The 15,370-nt window shown below is 43.4% G+C and overlaps 1 protein-coding gene across 10 annotated transcripts in view; it reads right to left on the bottom strand.

Moving 5' to 3' along the window:
- Positions 1-11,979: 11,979 nt before the first annotated feature.
- adgrb1a (adhesion G protein-coupled receptor B1a) overlaps positions 11,980-15,370 on the bottom strand; it is an 846,604-nt gene continuing 843,213 nt past the window's right edge. For 9 of the 10 annotated variants that reach the window (XM_038808775.1, XM_038808774.1, XM_038808779.1 and 6 more), the window contains 2 exons: positions 14,124-14,177; positions 11,980-12,905 (listed from right to left, as the gene is read on the bottom strand). In XM_038808775.1, coding sequence (XP_038664703.1) covers positions 12,711-12,905; positions 14,124-14,177 — 249 coding nt within the window. In that variant the 3' untranslated portion in view covers positions 11,980-12,710. The remainder of the gene's footprint in view (positions 12,906-14,123; positions 14,178-15,370) is intronic. The other variant, XM_038808778.1, reaches the window with a different exon arrangement.

The following is a 15,370-nucleotide window of genomic DNA, read 5'->3' as shown; positions in this document are numbered from 1 at the left end:
AAGCATCAGCCTGTGAAATTCACAGGGCAGATGGAAGAGTTCCAAACGCAAATCAAATGACTGAATCATATAATGCAACTGTGGAGGGGTGTGTATACAGGGGATTTGGAGTGTGGATGGGGTGTGGAGATAGTCATGGATGGTTGAGAGGATCGTCGGTGTAGTCACCTGCATATCTGCTTTTATCCATGGTAGGACAGCATGCAATAGAAATGTATAACTCTTTTATCTATTCTGAAGGGGAGGACAAAAGCAAATTTGACATAATAGTTAACAAATTTGATGACCATTGCAAAATTCAGACGAATGAAGTCTTTGAGAGATTCAGATTTAACAAACGTTTGCAAAAAAAATGGGGAATCATTCACCAGCTTTGTCACCGATTTAAAATTACGAGCGCAATCTTGTAACTATGCAGCATTGCATGATTCGCTGATCCGTGATCAAATTGTGTATGGCATAAGTGATGAGAATCTAAGAGAGTGATTGTTGAGACAGCAAGATCTAATGCTGAAAATCGCTATTGAAAAATGTTTAGCTCAGGAACAAAGTAAAAATCAGTACATTGAATTTTATCACTGTGAAAAAGGCGTGAAAGTCAACTACAAGGTTGGGAGTGTTAAAATGATGTCGCAGGCAGTTAAGAAGCACATTTTGGATGGCAGCTATCTTGCACGCTCACACTCCAACCCAGCACAGGCACACTTTGCCAGAAAATCGGAAGCGGAAGAGAAAAAGTCTGCGCCTGCATGAACGTGTCCCATGCATCAGAGAGATGACATCATGACTTGTTACAGATGTGGAAACACCTGTTTAAAAGGGAAATGTCCGGCTCAAGACAAACAATGTTTACAGTGTGGAAACCCAATCAGTATGGTTTTGTACGAGGGAGGTAATGTGTCACTAATTTAATTGAATTTTTTGAGGAGGTGACAAAAATGACTGACAAGGGAAGGGCTGTGGATGTTGTCTACATGGACTTTAACAGAGCATTTGATAAGGTCCCTCATGGCAGGCTCATGCAAAAGATGAAATCACATGGGGTCAGGGGTGAACTAGCTGGATGGATCTAGAACTGGCTCCGCCATAGAAGACAGAAGGTAGCAGTGGAAGGGTATTTTTCCGAATGGAGGTCTGTAACTAGTGGTGTTCTGCAGGGATCAGTACTGGGACCTCTGCTCTTTGTAATATATAAATGACTTGGAAGAAAACGTAGCTGGTCTGATTAGCAAGTTTCCGGACGATACTAAGATTGCAGGAGTTGCGGATAGAGATGAAGATTGTCAGAGAATACAGCAGGAAATAGATAGGCTGCAAAATTGGACGGAGAAATGGCAGATGGAATTTAACCTGGACAAATGCGAGGTGATGCATTTTGGTAGATCCAATTCAAGTGGGGGGCTACAAAATAAATGGCAGGAGCATAGAGACACAGCGAGATCTGAGTGTGCAGGCCCACACATCTTTAAACGTGGCAGCACTGGTGGGCATGGTGGTAAAGAAAGCGTATGGCATGCTTGTCTTCATTGGATTGGGCATCGAGTATAAAAACTCAAAACTTATGTTCCAGTTATATAGAACGTTGGTTAGGCTACATTTGGAATACTGTGTCCAATTCTGGTCACCGCATTATCAGAAGGACATGGAGGCTTTGGAGAGGGTACAGAAAAGGTTTACCAGGATATTGCCTGATGTGGAGTGTATTAGCTTTGAGGAGAGATTGAATAAACTGGGATTGTTCTCCCTCAAGAGACAGAGGCTGAGGGGCGACCTGATTATAAATTATTAGGGGTATAGATATGGTGAACAGTTGGGAGGCTTTTTCCGAGGGCGGAAATGACAATTACAAGGGGGCACAAGTTCAAGGTGAGTGGGAAAGGTTCAGTGGAGATGTGCGGGGGATGTTTTTTACACCGAGGGTGGTGATGGCCTAGAATGCACTGCCAAGTGAGGTGGTTGAGGCAGATACATTAGCGATCTTTAAGACTTATCTAGATAGGCACATGAACAGACAGGGCACAGAAGGATACAGGCAGTTGTTCTAGATAGGCCACGTGATCGGCGCAGGTAGGACACGTGATCAGCACAGACTTGGAGATCCGAAGGGCCTGTTCCTATGCTGTATTGTTCTTTGTTTCTTTATTTCTTTGAGCTAGGCTGTCTGGTCGTTTTGAGCAGCAGGCCCGATGGATATGAATATAGACCTGTCACTAAGAATGGCATTTTGTTGAAAGGCCTCGCCTTCAGACCATTCGTAAGACATTCACATTGCATGTGGAAGTCAGGCAGGTTGTTTGGAATCCTACAATATGCATGCACTATATCAGCTAGGTACACTTTCAAGAATTCAGTGTCTTCAGTGGACATTGGTTTGTGGTGTAATAGTTGAGAGTAGAGGAGTTCAAATCCAGCACACATTTGCTATTCATAGGAATGGTTTCATTATTTTAAAGCGTTGTGCGTAATGCAAGGGTGAACAATGCTCCCACTCAGCTTTCATCTCCCTTTGTGAGCCTTACAGTCATGTGATATATAGCTAAGTTATGATATGACCCTTGTGTTTTCATAGATTTCATAGAATTTACAGTGCAGAAGGAGGCCATTCGGCCCATCGAGTCTGTACCAGCTCTTGGAAAGAGCACCTTACCCAAGGTTAACACCTCCACCCTATCCCCATAACCCAGTAACCCCACCCAACACTAAGGGCAATTTTGGACACTAAGGGCAATTTATCATGTCCAATCCACCTAACCTGCACATCTTTGGACTGTGGGAGGAAACCGTAGCACCCGGAGGAAACCCACGCAGGCACGGGGAGAAAGTCCAGACTCCGCACAGACAGTGACCCAAGCCGGAATCGAACCAGGGACCCTGGAGCTGTGAAGTGATTGTGCTATCCACAATGCTACCGTGCTGCCCTGTTTTGTCAGGGAGATGTGTCAAACCCTTTAATGAAAGTGTTTTCCAAATTGTTGGGAACCTCTACTCCTTACAAGACCACATGGAGTTATATATGCTCAATCGTCTTGGAGGATTAGCTGTAATTGTTTCTCAAATTGAGAAGGCTGCCTTCATTGTTAGTGCCAAAACCATGATGGTTTCTCCAAAGACACGCATGTCTCAGTTTCCACTAAACGTGTCTCATTAAGGCGGTGACAACTGCATCAAGTCCTTTAACGCAGCATTTGTGGTGTTATGTCAAATTTCACTTCCCAGAGGGTACTGATACAAAGTTTGCCACTGACTTTTCCAAAGATTAAGGCCTGGTGAATCATGACGGTTTACGGTGCAAATCTAAATGCTAAATTTGCTGTGGCTGGCTGTAAATGTTTTTCAATGCACTGGCATGGCAGTAAGGAACAGAAGGAATGTGGCCATGTCCTATCATTACTCTTCCTGGAATCTTGTGCTTTTCAGTGTGGCACAGAAATGTCTTCCATCTTGTATTTCGTCAGTGTCATCCTCACATGTGAGCTAACTTTAATCTCTCTCTTAAAGTTCATGCTCTTCCTGCTCTTCATCATTCAAGGAACTCTCAGTCTCCTCCGTATTTCCCTTTGGCAAGGGATCCCCTCTTTGAAGTGCCAAGTTATCAAGGGTGCAACACACCAGAATGACTCTGTGGAGAGTCCTGCAGAGCCTCATCTGAGCGGTATAAAGATCGGAAGCGCAACTTCAGGATGCCAATTTTTTGCTTGATGATGAATCGTGCTGAATTATGCGCCAAATTGTATTTCTCCTCCAAGTGACTTAGAGGATAACATATGGGTATCCTGAATCAACATTTGAGTGGGTACCCTTTATCCTCAAGTAGTTAGCCCTGTAATCGCTAAGGGAGTTCAAATATGTGATGCACCTGGGAGTGACTCAGGATGTATGAATCATGGGAACTCCCAGGGTACCTGGCACAGACATCCATGCTGTGCTTCTGATGATCCCTCACCAATGTTTAGAGAGTACTCCATTTCAATTGTTGTGACTCTAAGCAGTTTAAGAGTGCCACGAAAGAGCCCCTTGGTTTGGCACTAGGCTCCTCCCACACTGCGCCAGATTCTTAACCCGTGCTGATTCTTAATCAGTTTCCATTTAAAACTGCACAATAATTTGGGGGTTTCAAGATAGCGGTGCTGCATTTTTACTTTGAAACTACCTTTGACCCTCTCCCTGTCAGTGTTGCTGCATTTATTTTGGAACTTCACACTGGGCAAGTAGACCTACCCCTAGTTAATCTCCAGCCTCTGCCAATAACCTTGGATCCCATTGTCATTATGGTGAATATTCCAACACTCCCCCCAAAGCCATCATTGTTGAGGGGCGGGATTCTCTGGTCGCCAAAATCGCGTTCGTCGATCGGCCGGAGAATCCCCATTCACTACCAAATCGGGGGCGGTACTGCTTTCGTGATACTCCGCCCCCTCCAAAGCAGAGTACTCGGAGAATGGAGGAAATTATACTAAATATCTAATCTGGACTGTCACTGGGATATGTTTCGAAGCTGATCTTGTGCTAACCAATAGGTTCTGACTAGTTGTCTGTGCACATGATGGAGAACTCACTGAGTGACAAAAGATACTGTGCCAGTAACTTTGTAGTTCTGTCAATGCATATCACTATTTGGTAAACTGTTTAGGAATCAAAGTATTAAACAAGGGCTTTGTTTCATATGTTCCATGTAACCAAAATTCTGTTTTGAAGGATCCCGTTGTTTGGATTTCTTGTGAACAAATGAATACCACAGCAACTAATAAACATCTTTTTTTCTGGTGAGGAAAAGCTTTGATAATAAATAGACAAAGAAAACTTAAACCAGCGGAATTAAAATGAGTCCAGGACTATCTAACATGTCGAACATTCTCTGCATGATAATAACAACCCGCATACACTCCATGTTGAGTAAATTCATGACAGCAACGAGCGGCCTCGTGCTGGTTTAAAATGCAAAGAGATTTTTTTTAAATGAAGGCCTGAGGCTCACTTTGCCAGGAGCAAGCAATGCTTGATTAAATCTGCTAGTCTGTCAACCAAAGGGCTCAACTCACCAAAATGTCAAAGGTCCCGAGAGAGAGAGAAGAGCCCATCGCTGATGGATGTAACTTGTTTAGCCTTTTGTTTTGAAGAGTGCAACGCAACGACTGATCAAGCGCCACGGTGATATTTATAGTTAGCTTATTTATACTGTAAAAGGGAGCTATTCACTAGTTATTCCACATCACTGCACAATACCCAATATAGAGTGAGCAAAAGCTTTTGATTTGACAGACGATGACTGTTGGGAAGGAAATATTTGTGAATATTCAATCAGTCGAGGATGGAGAAAACAATGCACTGAAAAGCTATTCAAAAGGATACAATGGTCCATTTTAGTTACGTGTCTGTTTCTGAAGCCAGTAGAGAATTTGTTCTTTAAAATGCACAGTTTAGAAAGCCAGTTGTTGTTTAAATCTGTCATGCTCTAAAGGGCCTGCATAATAAACACTAGAGGCCGACTGTTGTCTTCACATACTATAAACAGTGATATGCTTCAGGGATAACATGCTTTGCGTTTCAATTAAAGCATACAATGCCCCTGTAATTAGGTCAATTGCTGAAGTGTTGGTTGGTTTTGTTTGTCACGTCAATGGTGCCATGACTTTGCAATTATCCTGTAATGATCCAGTTATTAAAGCATAATACTGGGATCCTGAAAATCTGAAAGGAAAACAAAAATAAAGGCTGGAAATATCCAGCAGGTCAATCAGAATCTCGGGAGAGAAAGGTTAACGTTTCAGGACGACGGCTATCGGAAAGATCATCAATGTGAATGGGATGTCGGGAAATGAAATGTCCGGCTTCCCGGATGAGTCAATTAAATGCTAGTACAAGTCCAGAAATGCTCCCCGTCTGTGCTGAGATTCTTAAACCCAGCCACATATCATGGATTTGCCTCGTAACAGCAGTAACACAAATTTAACAAGACATAAGCAATATGCCCAGCAACAGGTATAAATCTGCCCAGCGACAGTAGTAGCCATCCCTCAAAAGGCCGGATGAGATGTGTCATTCCCAATGACGATATTAGCAGATAGGAGCAGGTGTGAATTCACAATTAGCAGAAACCGATTTTCTAGATAATTGAAAGATTAGTTAGACATGCACGTGTTAATTTATAGAGTCACGGAATTTGCGGGGGGCATCAGCCAAATGTACAGAAGGAAAAATTAAAGTGGAAAAAGGTATGATTGCCAGGCCCTTCAGAAGCAAGGCTGGCCAGTTTTACATCCAGCAGCCTCAGAGCAGGCAAGCCAGTTTCTTGCGAGCAGCCTGGAGGCCAAGTTTTACATCTAACAGTCTCTAAGTCTTCGAGCCAAGGCAGTGCAGAAAACCTTTGTTACAACAGTTTAAATATCTTTGCTGGACCAGGACAGGGCTTGAGTATGTATCGTCCCTGAATGTGTTGTAACTATAAGCTGGTTTTGACTTATTTAATCTATTTAAACTGGGTGTTGTTTGGGGGAAAGGAGAAGTCTTCAGGAGTCTTATGGGCTCAGGGATCACATAAATATTTTGGAACAAGGGATACATTCTACATAAACTGTGTGTGTGTTTAATAATTCATATACTTAATTGTTTTAGCGTAGTATAGTCTTGATATTGTGAATTGCTTTTTCTTTAATATAATAGACTTTCATAATCGTTACATGGCGGCTGGGCTGCTTCTTCTCAATGGGGTTTCACTTGATTCCTCACACCATTCCAAAAACAAACCTATACACCCCCACAAATCAGTGTTCCAAGTTGGGATACCATCTCAGATAGCATCAGCTTGGTTTGTGACACACAACAGAGGAAGGAGTGCTAAATCTGGGTCGATACTGGGTGGCAGGTGGAGCTTTAGAAAATACTACTGCTCATCATAATCAGCCAGGGGAAAAGTGGGAAATTCATTTCAAAAACTGTAAATACAATTAGCAGGCTTCACTGCCTTATAGTCCTACCACATTTTGTCAGCAATTTTGTTATTTACAGCGCAGAAGAGTGGATATTTGGCCCATTGTGTCCGCATCGGCTCCTAAAGAGCTACCCAGCTAGTCCCAGTATACAACTGTTTTATTGATAACAGGAATCAAGGAAGGAGACTGCCGCCAGCACACTGGTAAGTATAGACCCCGGGGAACATGCCCGGGCAGTACCCCAGCATTGCGCCCCCCCCCCCCCCCCGGCACACTTGGGGGTTCCCCTTGTGTGTGTGGATTCCACATGTATAGGAGGGAGGTTGTCTGTATGTATATAGGGAGGTGGTTCCTGTGTTGCCTATTGGGGATTGAGGGACTGCCCCGATCTCTAGGTTTCCGGCTGCCAGCTTTATCCAGCCCTGCCCCACTCCACTAGCGTGACAGCTTGAGCCATGCCTCCCAATCTTTTCTGCACAGTGATGGATTAACGGGAGAGAATAGCCGGCTGTGCAGTCTGCAAGCTGCGTGCTGGTTTTTCCGTCTCAACCAAAAATCTGTGCAGAGAATGGAAAGTTCATTCCGTTGTCCTTCTGGCCATGAATAGAATCAGTGAGGGGAATCTTATGCTTTCTCCTCCGCCCAAAAATATGGAAACTCGGAAATTAAAAGTTGAATGATAATCACGAAACCACTGTCGACTGTCACAAAAATACATCTGGTTCACTAATATCCTTCCGGGAAGGAATTCTGTTGTCCTTACCCAGTCTGGCCTACATGTGTCTCCCGATTCAGAGAAATGTGGCTAAATCTTAAATGCCCTCTGATATGGCCTCGCATGCCACTCAGTTCAAGGGAAATTAGCAATGGGCTGACCAGCTAATTAGAATGACTAAAAAAGTTTAGGTATTTGCAGGCAGGGAGTATGTACATAAGGACAGTTAGCTAGGACACCGTCTTCATGCTATGCCCCATAATATGATGGGTAAGGCATCTGCCAGCCAGATCACCTAGCCTGAGGCAATCTGGCAAATGAAGGGCCTGTTTGCACCACTGCTGTGACAATACATGCTGCTGGGAAAGACGGACTAGAAGCCAAACCACTATTTCACTATCTCAGGAAAAGGCAGGAAAGGGTTACCACGTTGGGGGGGGGGGGGGGGGGGGGGGTGCGGCGGTGGGTTCCCTCTGCCCATTGGGGGCATTACCTCTCCTTTGTGACTCCCCTCAACCTCCAAATCCTGAACGCCCCACTTCCTCCCATCCTCCTTAGGGTCCCCAAGTCCCCAATTGCTCATCAAAAACCCAGGACTCATCAGAGTCCTGCGTCCATGTTGTTCCCTATCTTGGCATGGTTGTGTTCTGGTGCAACTGGGACTAGTCTCAAAAGTGGGATTTCTTTTCTCTGAGGGGCAAAATCCTACACTTAGCTTGTGAAGGACACCTCCAGCATATCATCGTTGTGGGGTAAGCTTTTATGAAGTCGACGGGAGGAGTGATGGGGTTGTCATGAGCAGTCCACGCCCCTGTAAAACTCAGCCCATAGAGTTTTGCAACACAGGAAAGGTGGTGTCGTCGTAGTGGTAATGTCACAAAATGGGTAATCTAGTAGGCCTAGACTAATTCTCTGGGGATATGAGTTAAAGGGTTCAAGTCCCACCAGAGCAGCTGGTGGAATTTAAATTCAATTAACAGAATCTGGAATTAAAAGCTAGTCTCAACAATAGTGACCATGAAACCATTATCGATTTTTCAGAAAAATCCATCTGGCTCACTGGTGTCCTTCAGGAAAAGAAATCTGCTGTCCTTACCTGCTCTGGCCTACCTTTGATTTCAGAGCCACAGCAATGTGGTCAATTCTTAAATGGCCTCTGGCAAGGCCGAGCAAGCGACTCAGTTCAAGGTCATTTAGGGGTAGGAAACAAATGCTGCTCTTGCCAACAATGTTCACATCCCATGAAAGAATAAAGCCGGTTTGTCCCAGCTCTTCTGAAGTGCGATTCAAGTAAGCCCCTAGTCGCCACATTCCGGCGCCTGTTCGGGGAGGCTGGAACGGGAATTGAACCTGCGCTGCTGGCATTGTTCTGCATTACAAGCCAGCTGTCGTAGCCCACTGTGCTATACCAGCCCCAACATGAATATTGAGTAAGGGCAGGTTGCATTCCTTTATGAGACTCCCAACCAAGAAGTCTGTCAGTAATTGATGTGAAGATTTACACATGCCTGACATACTCCTGCAATGTTTTTTCTTCTTCAGATATTTCTCAAGTTCCCCTTTGAAGGCTAGTATTGAATCTGTATTTGTCATTTTTTCAGTCAAATCTTAACTGCTCGCTGCATTTAACAGATGTTTCCTCATAAACACCTCTGTTTTTGGTGGGGGGAAATACCGGAGGGGCTGGAGAACAAAGCGGAAGATCCAAAATGGCATTTAAGCCAGTGGGATTTCCCCGCCGGATTGCCCCCCCGCCAGCGTCGTAACGGGGTTCCCGTCATTCAATGACAAAAATGCATTATAATACATTTTAAATTAGCAGGCCTCCCCACTAAAGATGTCCAAAGATGTGCAGGATTCATGGATTGGCTCTGCTAATTGATATTTATGTGGTATTATGGAGATAATGTGGCGTTTGGGCCTAGGTAGGGTGCATTTTCAGAGGGTGGGTGTTGACCTGATGGGCCGAATAGCCTTCCTCTGCACTATAGGGATTCTAGATTCACTGTAACATCCTCCCTTGTAGAAAAGTTCTGCCCCCCCCCCCCCCCCCCCCCCCCCCGGGGGCATAATTGGGAATTACCACCAGCATTTATTGCCCATCCCTAATTGCCCTGGAACTGATCTCTGATTTCAGAGTGCATTTAAGAGGCTGCTAGTGGGGCAGGATAATTCAAAGCCCGCCCCACCAGTGTGACGTTGTAGGACCCACCTCCTTGATCTAGTGTTTAAGAATATGGTGGGAAAAGCCAGCAATGCAACTGGCTGCCTACATTCCACTTTTCCTGCCGGAGTTGGCACTTAAGACAACAAAGAAGAAATGTCTGCCAGTTTTCTCGGGTTCCTTTGCCAATCACCTTAAACCTTTGGTTATTGACCCATCAGTCATTGGAAACAATTTTGCTTTATTCACATTCTCAAAACCCTTATGATATTGAACATCTCTAGCTTCAGCCTTCTCTTCTCTTAGATCAACTTCAGCTTCTCCAATCTGTCCACATAGCTGTAATCCCCTCATCCCTGGAACCATTTGGACAAATCATTTTGGTATGCCCTCCAAAGCCTTCACACTTTTCCTAAAGCATGCTATCCAGATATGGGCAAAAGTCTCCAGTTGGGCTCGAACCAGTTTTTTCTATGGAGGAGAAGTATTAATACAGACATGTCAGTGTTTAAGAGATACTCTGAGAGCAAGTCAGCTCTGTGTGAAGCTTGACAGGGACTACTGACAGGATTTGTTGCCACAGTGAAAGTGGTGGCATCATGGATTAATACAATTCGTACTTAATATTCATGCAGGTTACATTGAAGCACGGGACAGCAATCAGAAGTAGACCCCCTGCCTATTGCTTGTTTAACTGCTACATTGGTTCTGCTGCTTCAACAGAGGTTAGTTGGCTCAGCACTGATTAGTGATGAAACATCAGACACTCCTTGCCTCTATGCTTAAATACCACATCAAACAATATGTTATAAGCATTTGGAGAGGTCTCCCTGCAGGTTGAAATAATTGCCAGATAATCACAGAGAAAATGTATTGGCGGCATATGGGCTAGATCATAGATGGATGGTGTGCGACCTCCAACCAGCAGGTGGCGGTGCAGGCACACCATGCGGTCTCACGACCAAGTTCAGGTGACCAGCAACTCCCAGATAAGGGGAGACACATCCAGCCATGATCAGAAGGTTGCAGAGTAATAAAGGCATACAAGTAGACCATCGGTGCTAGGTGCAGTGCAGTTCCAGAGGAGTAATAAGCACAGACAATGATAACGTACTCTGTAACAGATTGCCAGCTTACCACACAAGACACAATAAAGATCCTGGTTTGGACAAGTCTAGGTGTTTTGTGGAATCCTTTGTAAGGTATAGAAGACCAAATAAAGCAGCATATATTGTACCAGTAATATTTTTTGAAAAGTCCATTATTTTAAGATATCACCTATGGACAGAGATTGCTCTTTCGGAGAGTTAGGACAAGCTTAATGAGCAGATAGATCTTTTCAGATTGTAAGATCCTGTGGGCGGAACCTTTGGTTCCCCCCGCAGCAGCAAGGAGCTTGGCACGTGGGGGTAATTAATTTGACGCAAGGCTAAAAATCAGTTCTCTGATGGCAGGATGAACTTTAGCAACTATGTTCTCGTGACTTCACAAGCAGGTCGAGCTTCCCGATGGACAATGCTGGGAAGCCTTTTCCCATACATTAACATTTCATGCATGCTTGTTCAAAGGCCAGCTTGTCTGAATTAAGATCCCCCTCCAAATTACTACCCCCCCTGCGAGAAATTAGAACATTAATCATTCTGACTGCAAAGAAGTGGCACGCACCTGGCGAGGTAGACTTCTCCCATGATTAATGTTGAGTGGCCATGGCAGTGGCCACATTGGGAAGCCTCTGGTAAGGCCAGCCTACGCTTAAGATGAGGTTGTGGCAGTGCAAGTTACTTGTAGGATAACAAAGGAAGCCACGAAGGGTTATCGGGGATGGGGAGAGGAGATGCCCTTTAAATATGTGCCCGATCTTCGGCCCCATGAGGGGTGACTTCCTGCCTACCTCCACTGTGAGCATTAGTGAGCTCCTTGCAGATTGATTCTTAATGAGCCATCCAGCTGACCAGGGCACCCCCTCTCCCTAGCGGAAATCACTCCCATTTCCGTGCCTACCACCAGGCACCAAGAGGGAAGCTTCTGGACTATGAATCTCCCTTGTTTTACTAAAAATCAATTCTGCAGAGCCACTAAAGATGGAAGTTTAGAATCCGTCAGGTGTTAACTAATCTCACCCGCTGATTTTTCTTGCGCTGTTAGGACGAGCTTTAATAAATACACTGCCAATAGTTTACACTTTTATTAGAAAGGAGACATTCATTTTGTGCTCTGAAAACTGTACATAAAACTGACAAACACAGATATAGGAAACCAGAACCAGTTTAACCAACCATAAAAGTAGAATCTCCGAGGGTCAACGATTATTAAACACATGGCATAACATTAGCTTAACTCTGTCATTGTACATAACACTGTTAAAGCCTGTTAACTTAACAGGAAATTAAACACAGTATAGAAAGATATTTAAGCTAAAAGTCAATAGGTGTAATAATTACATATTATACAGCAGGGCAACCAAGGCCTTGTGCTTTATATATCTAAAATCTTGACAGGTACATCACAGTTTTTTTAAGTATGTTCATTGTATTTACTGTTTGAAATTTCATTTTTTTTAATATAATACACAATATGACAAGAAAATGCCATTAAATTTTGATGCAAAAAATGCTTGCATATCAAGCAATCAACACTAAACTGAAGTTACTTGTTTTTTTTATATATTTATATATATATTTATATATATATATATTTGCCCATTACTGTCTTTGATAAGAGTTTCTGGACTACGGTTACTGTGTTCGCTAACGTGTTTTCTCACCGCAGTGGGACAACACGACGCTGACTGCATCACAAGGTTTAAAACAATATCTCTCTGAGAACAAGATATCTGTACTGTAATAAGGTTTCAAAAGAAACCAATCTGTTTTAAAATTAAAAAAAAAAGTCACTCCTCAGGTCAGACTTCAGTCTGAAGATCAATGATGTCCTGTCCGCCGAGTGGTATCGTTGCTCCCGTTTTCTCCCATTCCACCGTCCTCATTTCTAAGGGAGACGGATGGGTGGAATCCAGTTCTTTTTTCATCCATGCGGGTGGAGACTGTATCTTTCGGATTCCTTCCCAAGGCCGCTTGATTGGGGTCTGCTTCTCTTGCTGTTGAGACAACAGCCAGCTTATTAATTACAGTTAAGTCCAAGGGCACCCAAATCCAGAATTCTAATCAAACTGCTCCCTGCCCATTGTAATCACACAGCACCAATGCATACAAGGGCAGAGATAATGCAATCATTCTGGAAGTACACAATAGACTGATCAGCATCTGAAGGAGAAAGATTATTCTTTCAGCTGAGAAGTTGCATTAGAACCAAGTGCTTCCACATCCCCTACCCCATTTCAAGCTGCTTTTACATCATGTGCTAATGGTATCAATTTCTGAAATGTACACACAGAGATAATCATATGTGTTTCTTGGAATAAAATTATCCTCTGTAGCGGTGGCTAAGTAAACCTTCACATTTGAGAGTTGGGAAAGATTGTGCAGCAGACATTCGCTTAATTGGACAGGAGTTCTAATGGATGTAAAAGATTGAAGAGACATGGGCACATTGTATTTACAAGCAACCATAGACCTTAATAGCCACTGAACTTATTGTGATTTGGTACAACATGGCACCACATTGCATGGTTATTCAGAGAAGCTGTGCTTGGATCTTCTGAAGCTGGATTAAGAAACACGGATAGGACATTGATAGAAAAACAGGTGAATCAATCATAAATTTGCAGAAAACTTTCCTTTGTAAACACTGATGGCAGCTAAGATTTCAGGACCTTTACCCTGTATCTAAGTCAGTGATCTTTAATGTTCCTTGGATCACCTTATGCCAGCTGTGGAAAGGGGTTAGCCGGTGCAAAATAAAACAAGCTGTAAGTTTAGGTTATTTCCAATGACTTCCACGACATTACCTTTACGGATCAGGAAGTGGTTTCGTGACAAATTCTGTTGGTAGATTAAGTAAATAGATTGTAGTGATGTTTCTGTGCCGTGGACAAAAATGGGGAAGCAAAGCTGGCAAGCACAAAGCTTAAGTGATTACAGAAGCCAAGTGTAGACCGCAAAGGGAGAACCATAAACAAACATAAGCGAAGGTTAGCTGTCTGTCACGACCCCTGTCAGATGGATCTTTCTATACAAGCTGTTCTCTCTGCATTTAGTCTTTTGACACACAGGGCTTATCGCTGTGAAGTCATTGAGATCCAGGACTCCCATTGAGAACTCTCTGCAGTTACCAGGCCATTCCACCGAGCACTGTGCCAGAGGCAACCTGCATACAGCGAATTGTTAAGAATTCAGTTAGAAAGCACCGTACTTACACTGAGATTGGTTTTATCACTTCCTGCTGATGAAACACTCCAACGTTTCACTGCCTATTAATAAAGAAAACAATTCTAAAAACTAAAAGTGCAGTGCAGTATTGACAGGTAATAGTACTACAGTATTAACACTCAGCACCTAGAGTACAGTAGTCTGTCAGGAGAGCAACATCAGTAGGTATCTGTATAACACAGGTCAAGTAATGTGTGGCAATTCCAACAGTAATTTGTCAAATTCTACACATTCGATTTGATCTGATCTTCGTGCTAACGTGCTATGCTGATCCTGGGAACTGACAACACTCAAGCAGCCAGTATCACTGCTTTCTTTCACCTGAGGGCTGGGCTGTAAGTCAGAAACTCTTGGTGGCAAATGTCCTTTCATATATACTAATTAGGATATCACGACAAATCTTTCAGCCTAATATATTTTGATGGTGCTAGAATTGTTGACAGAAATAATGTAATACATTAACTCCAATACTGTACCACGCTTTTCCCATTAGTTTTCTCTTTTCCAATGGTTTGCTTCCAATCATGATAGGAATATAAAAAGCAGAATGCTAACCATGTGGTTGAAATTGTACACAAGGGCAAATTTTGAGCTGTTTCTATTTTGAGTCCTGTTTCACCATGGCACGGAAAAAAACAATCACTCCAAGACTTGTTAAGCCATGATGTCACAATGATAAACAGTTCCGATACTGTAGCACACATGTTCAATTCCCTTCAGAGAAGGATAATTGCCCTTTAAAATATTATAATTCATTGCCATATTCTGCTGCAGCTAAGATCTACCAATAACCTGAGCCAATATTCAAATTCGCCCAAACTCCAAAAGCTTTGATCAAATCAAAACAGCCTGAAAACTGAGACAGAGGCAAAACAAATCCAACTTTCAGATTCTGACACATGTGCAGCTCTGTGCTACCACTGCACCTGTGCAAATTGCCACATGGGCAGACCTGAAATGTTTGTTTGCAAAGGATGAGAATGGTAAGAGAGATTTTGTGTAGAGCTGGCTGGGAACCAATTTGAAGATCACAGGAAGCAAAATGGGGGAAAGTTAAGAGGGGATAGAAAACGTCTCAAATTTGGAATTTAGCTCAGATTCCCTGTAAAGGCTCAATGGGCTGAACGGCCTCCTTTTGTGCTGCCCGATTCTATGAAAGGGCGTAGGATGGCCAGAAGCAACACGGTAATGGAAACTGTGGGTAAGTTTATATACGAAGTTGGAGCAGAAGTAG

The sequence above is a fragment of the Scyliorhinus canicula genome, chromosome 10, assembly GCF_902713615.1.
Source record: "Scyliorhinus canicula chromosome 10, sScyCan1.1, whole genome shotgun sequence".
NCBI classification, from domain to species: domain Eukaryota; kingdom Metazoa; phylum Chordata; class Chondrichthyes; order Carcharhiniformes; family Scyliorhinidae; genus Scyliorhinus; species Scyliorhinus canicula.
This window is presented reverse-complemented; position numbering and strand designations above follow the sequence as displayed.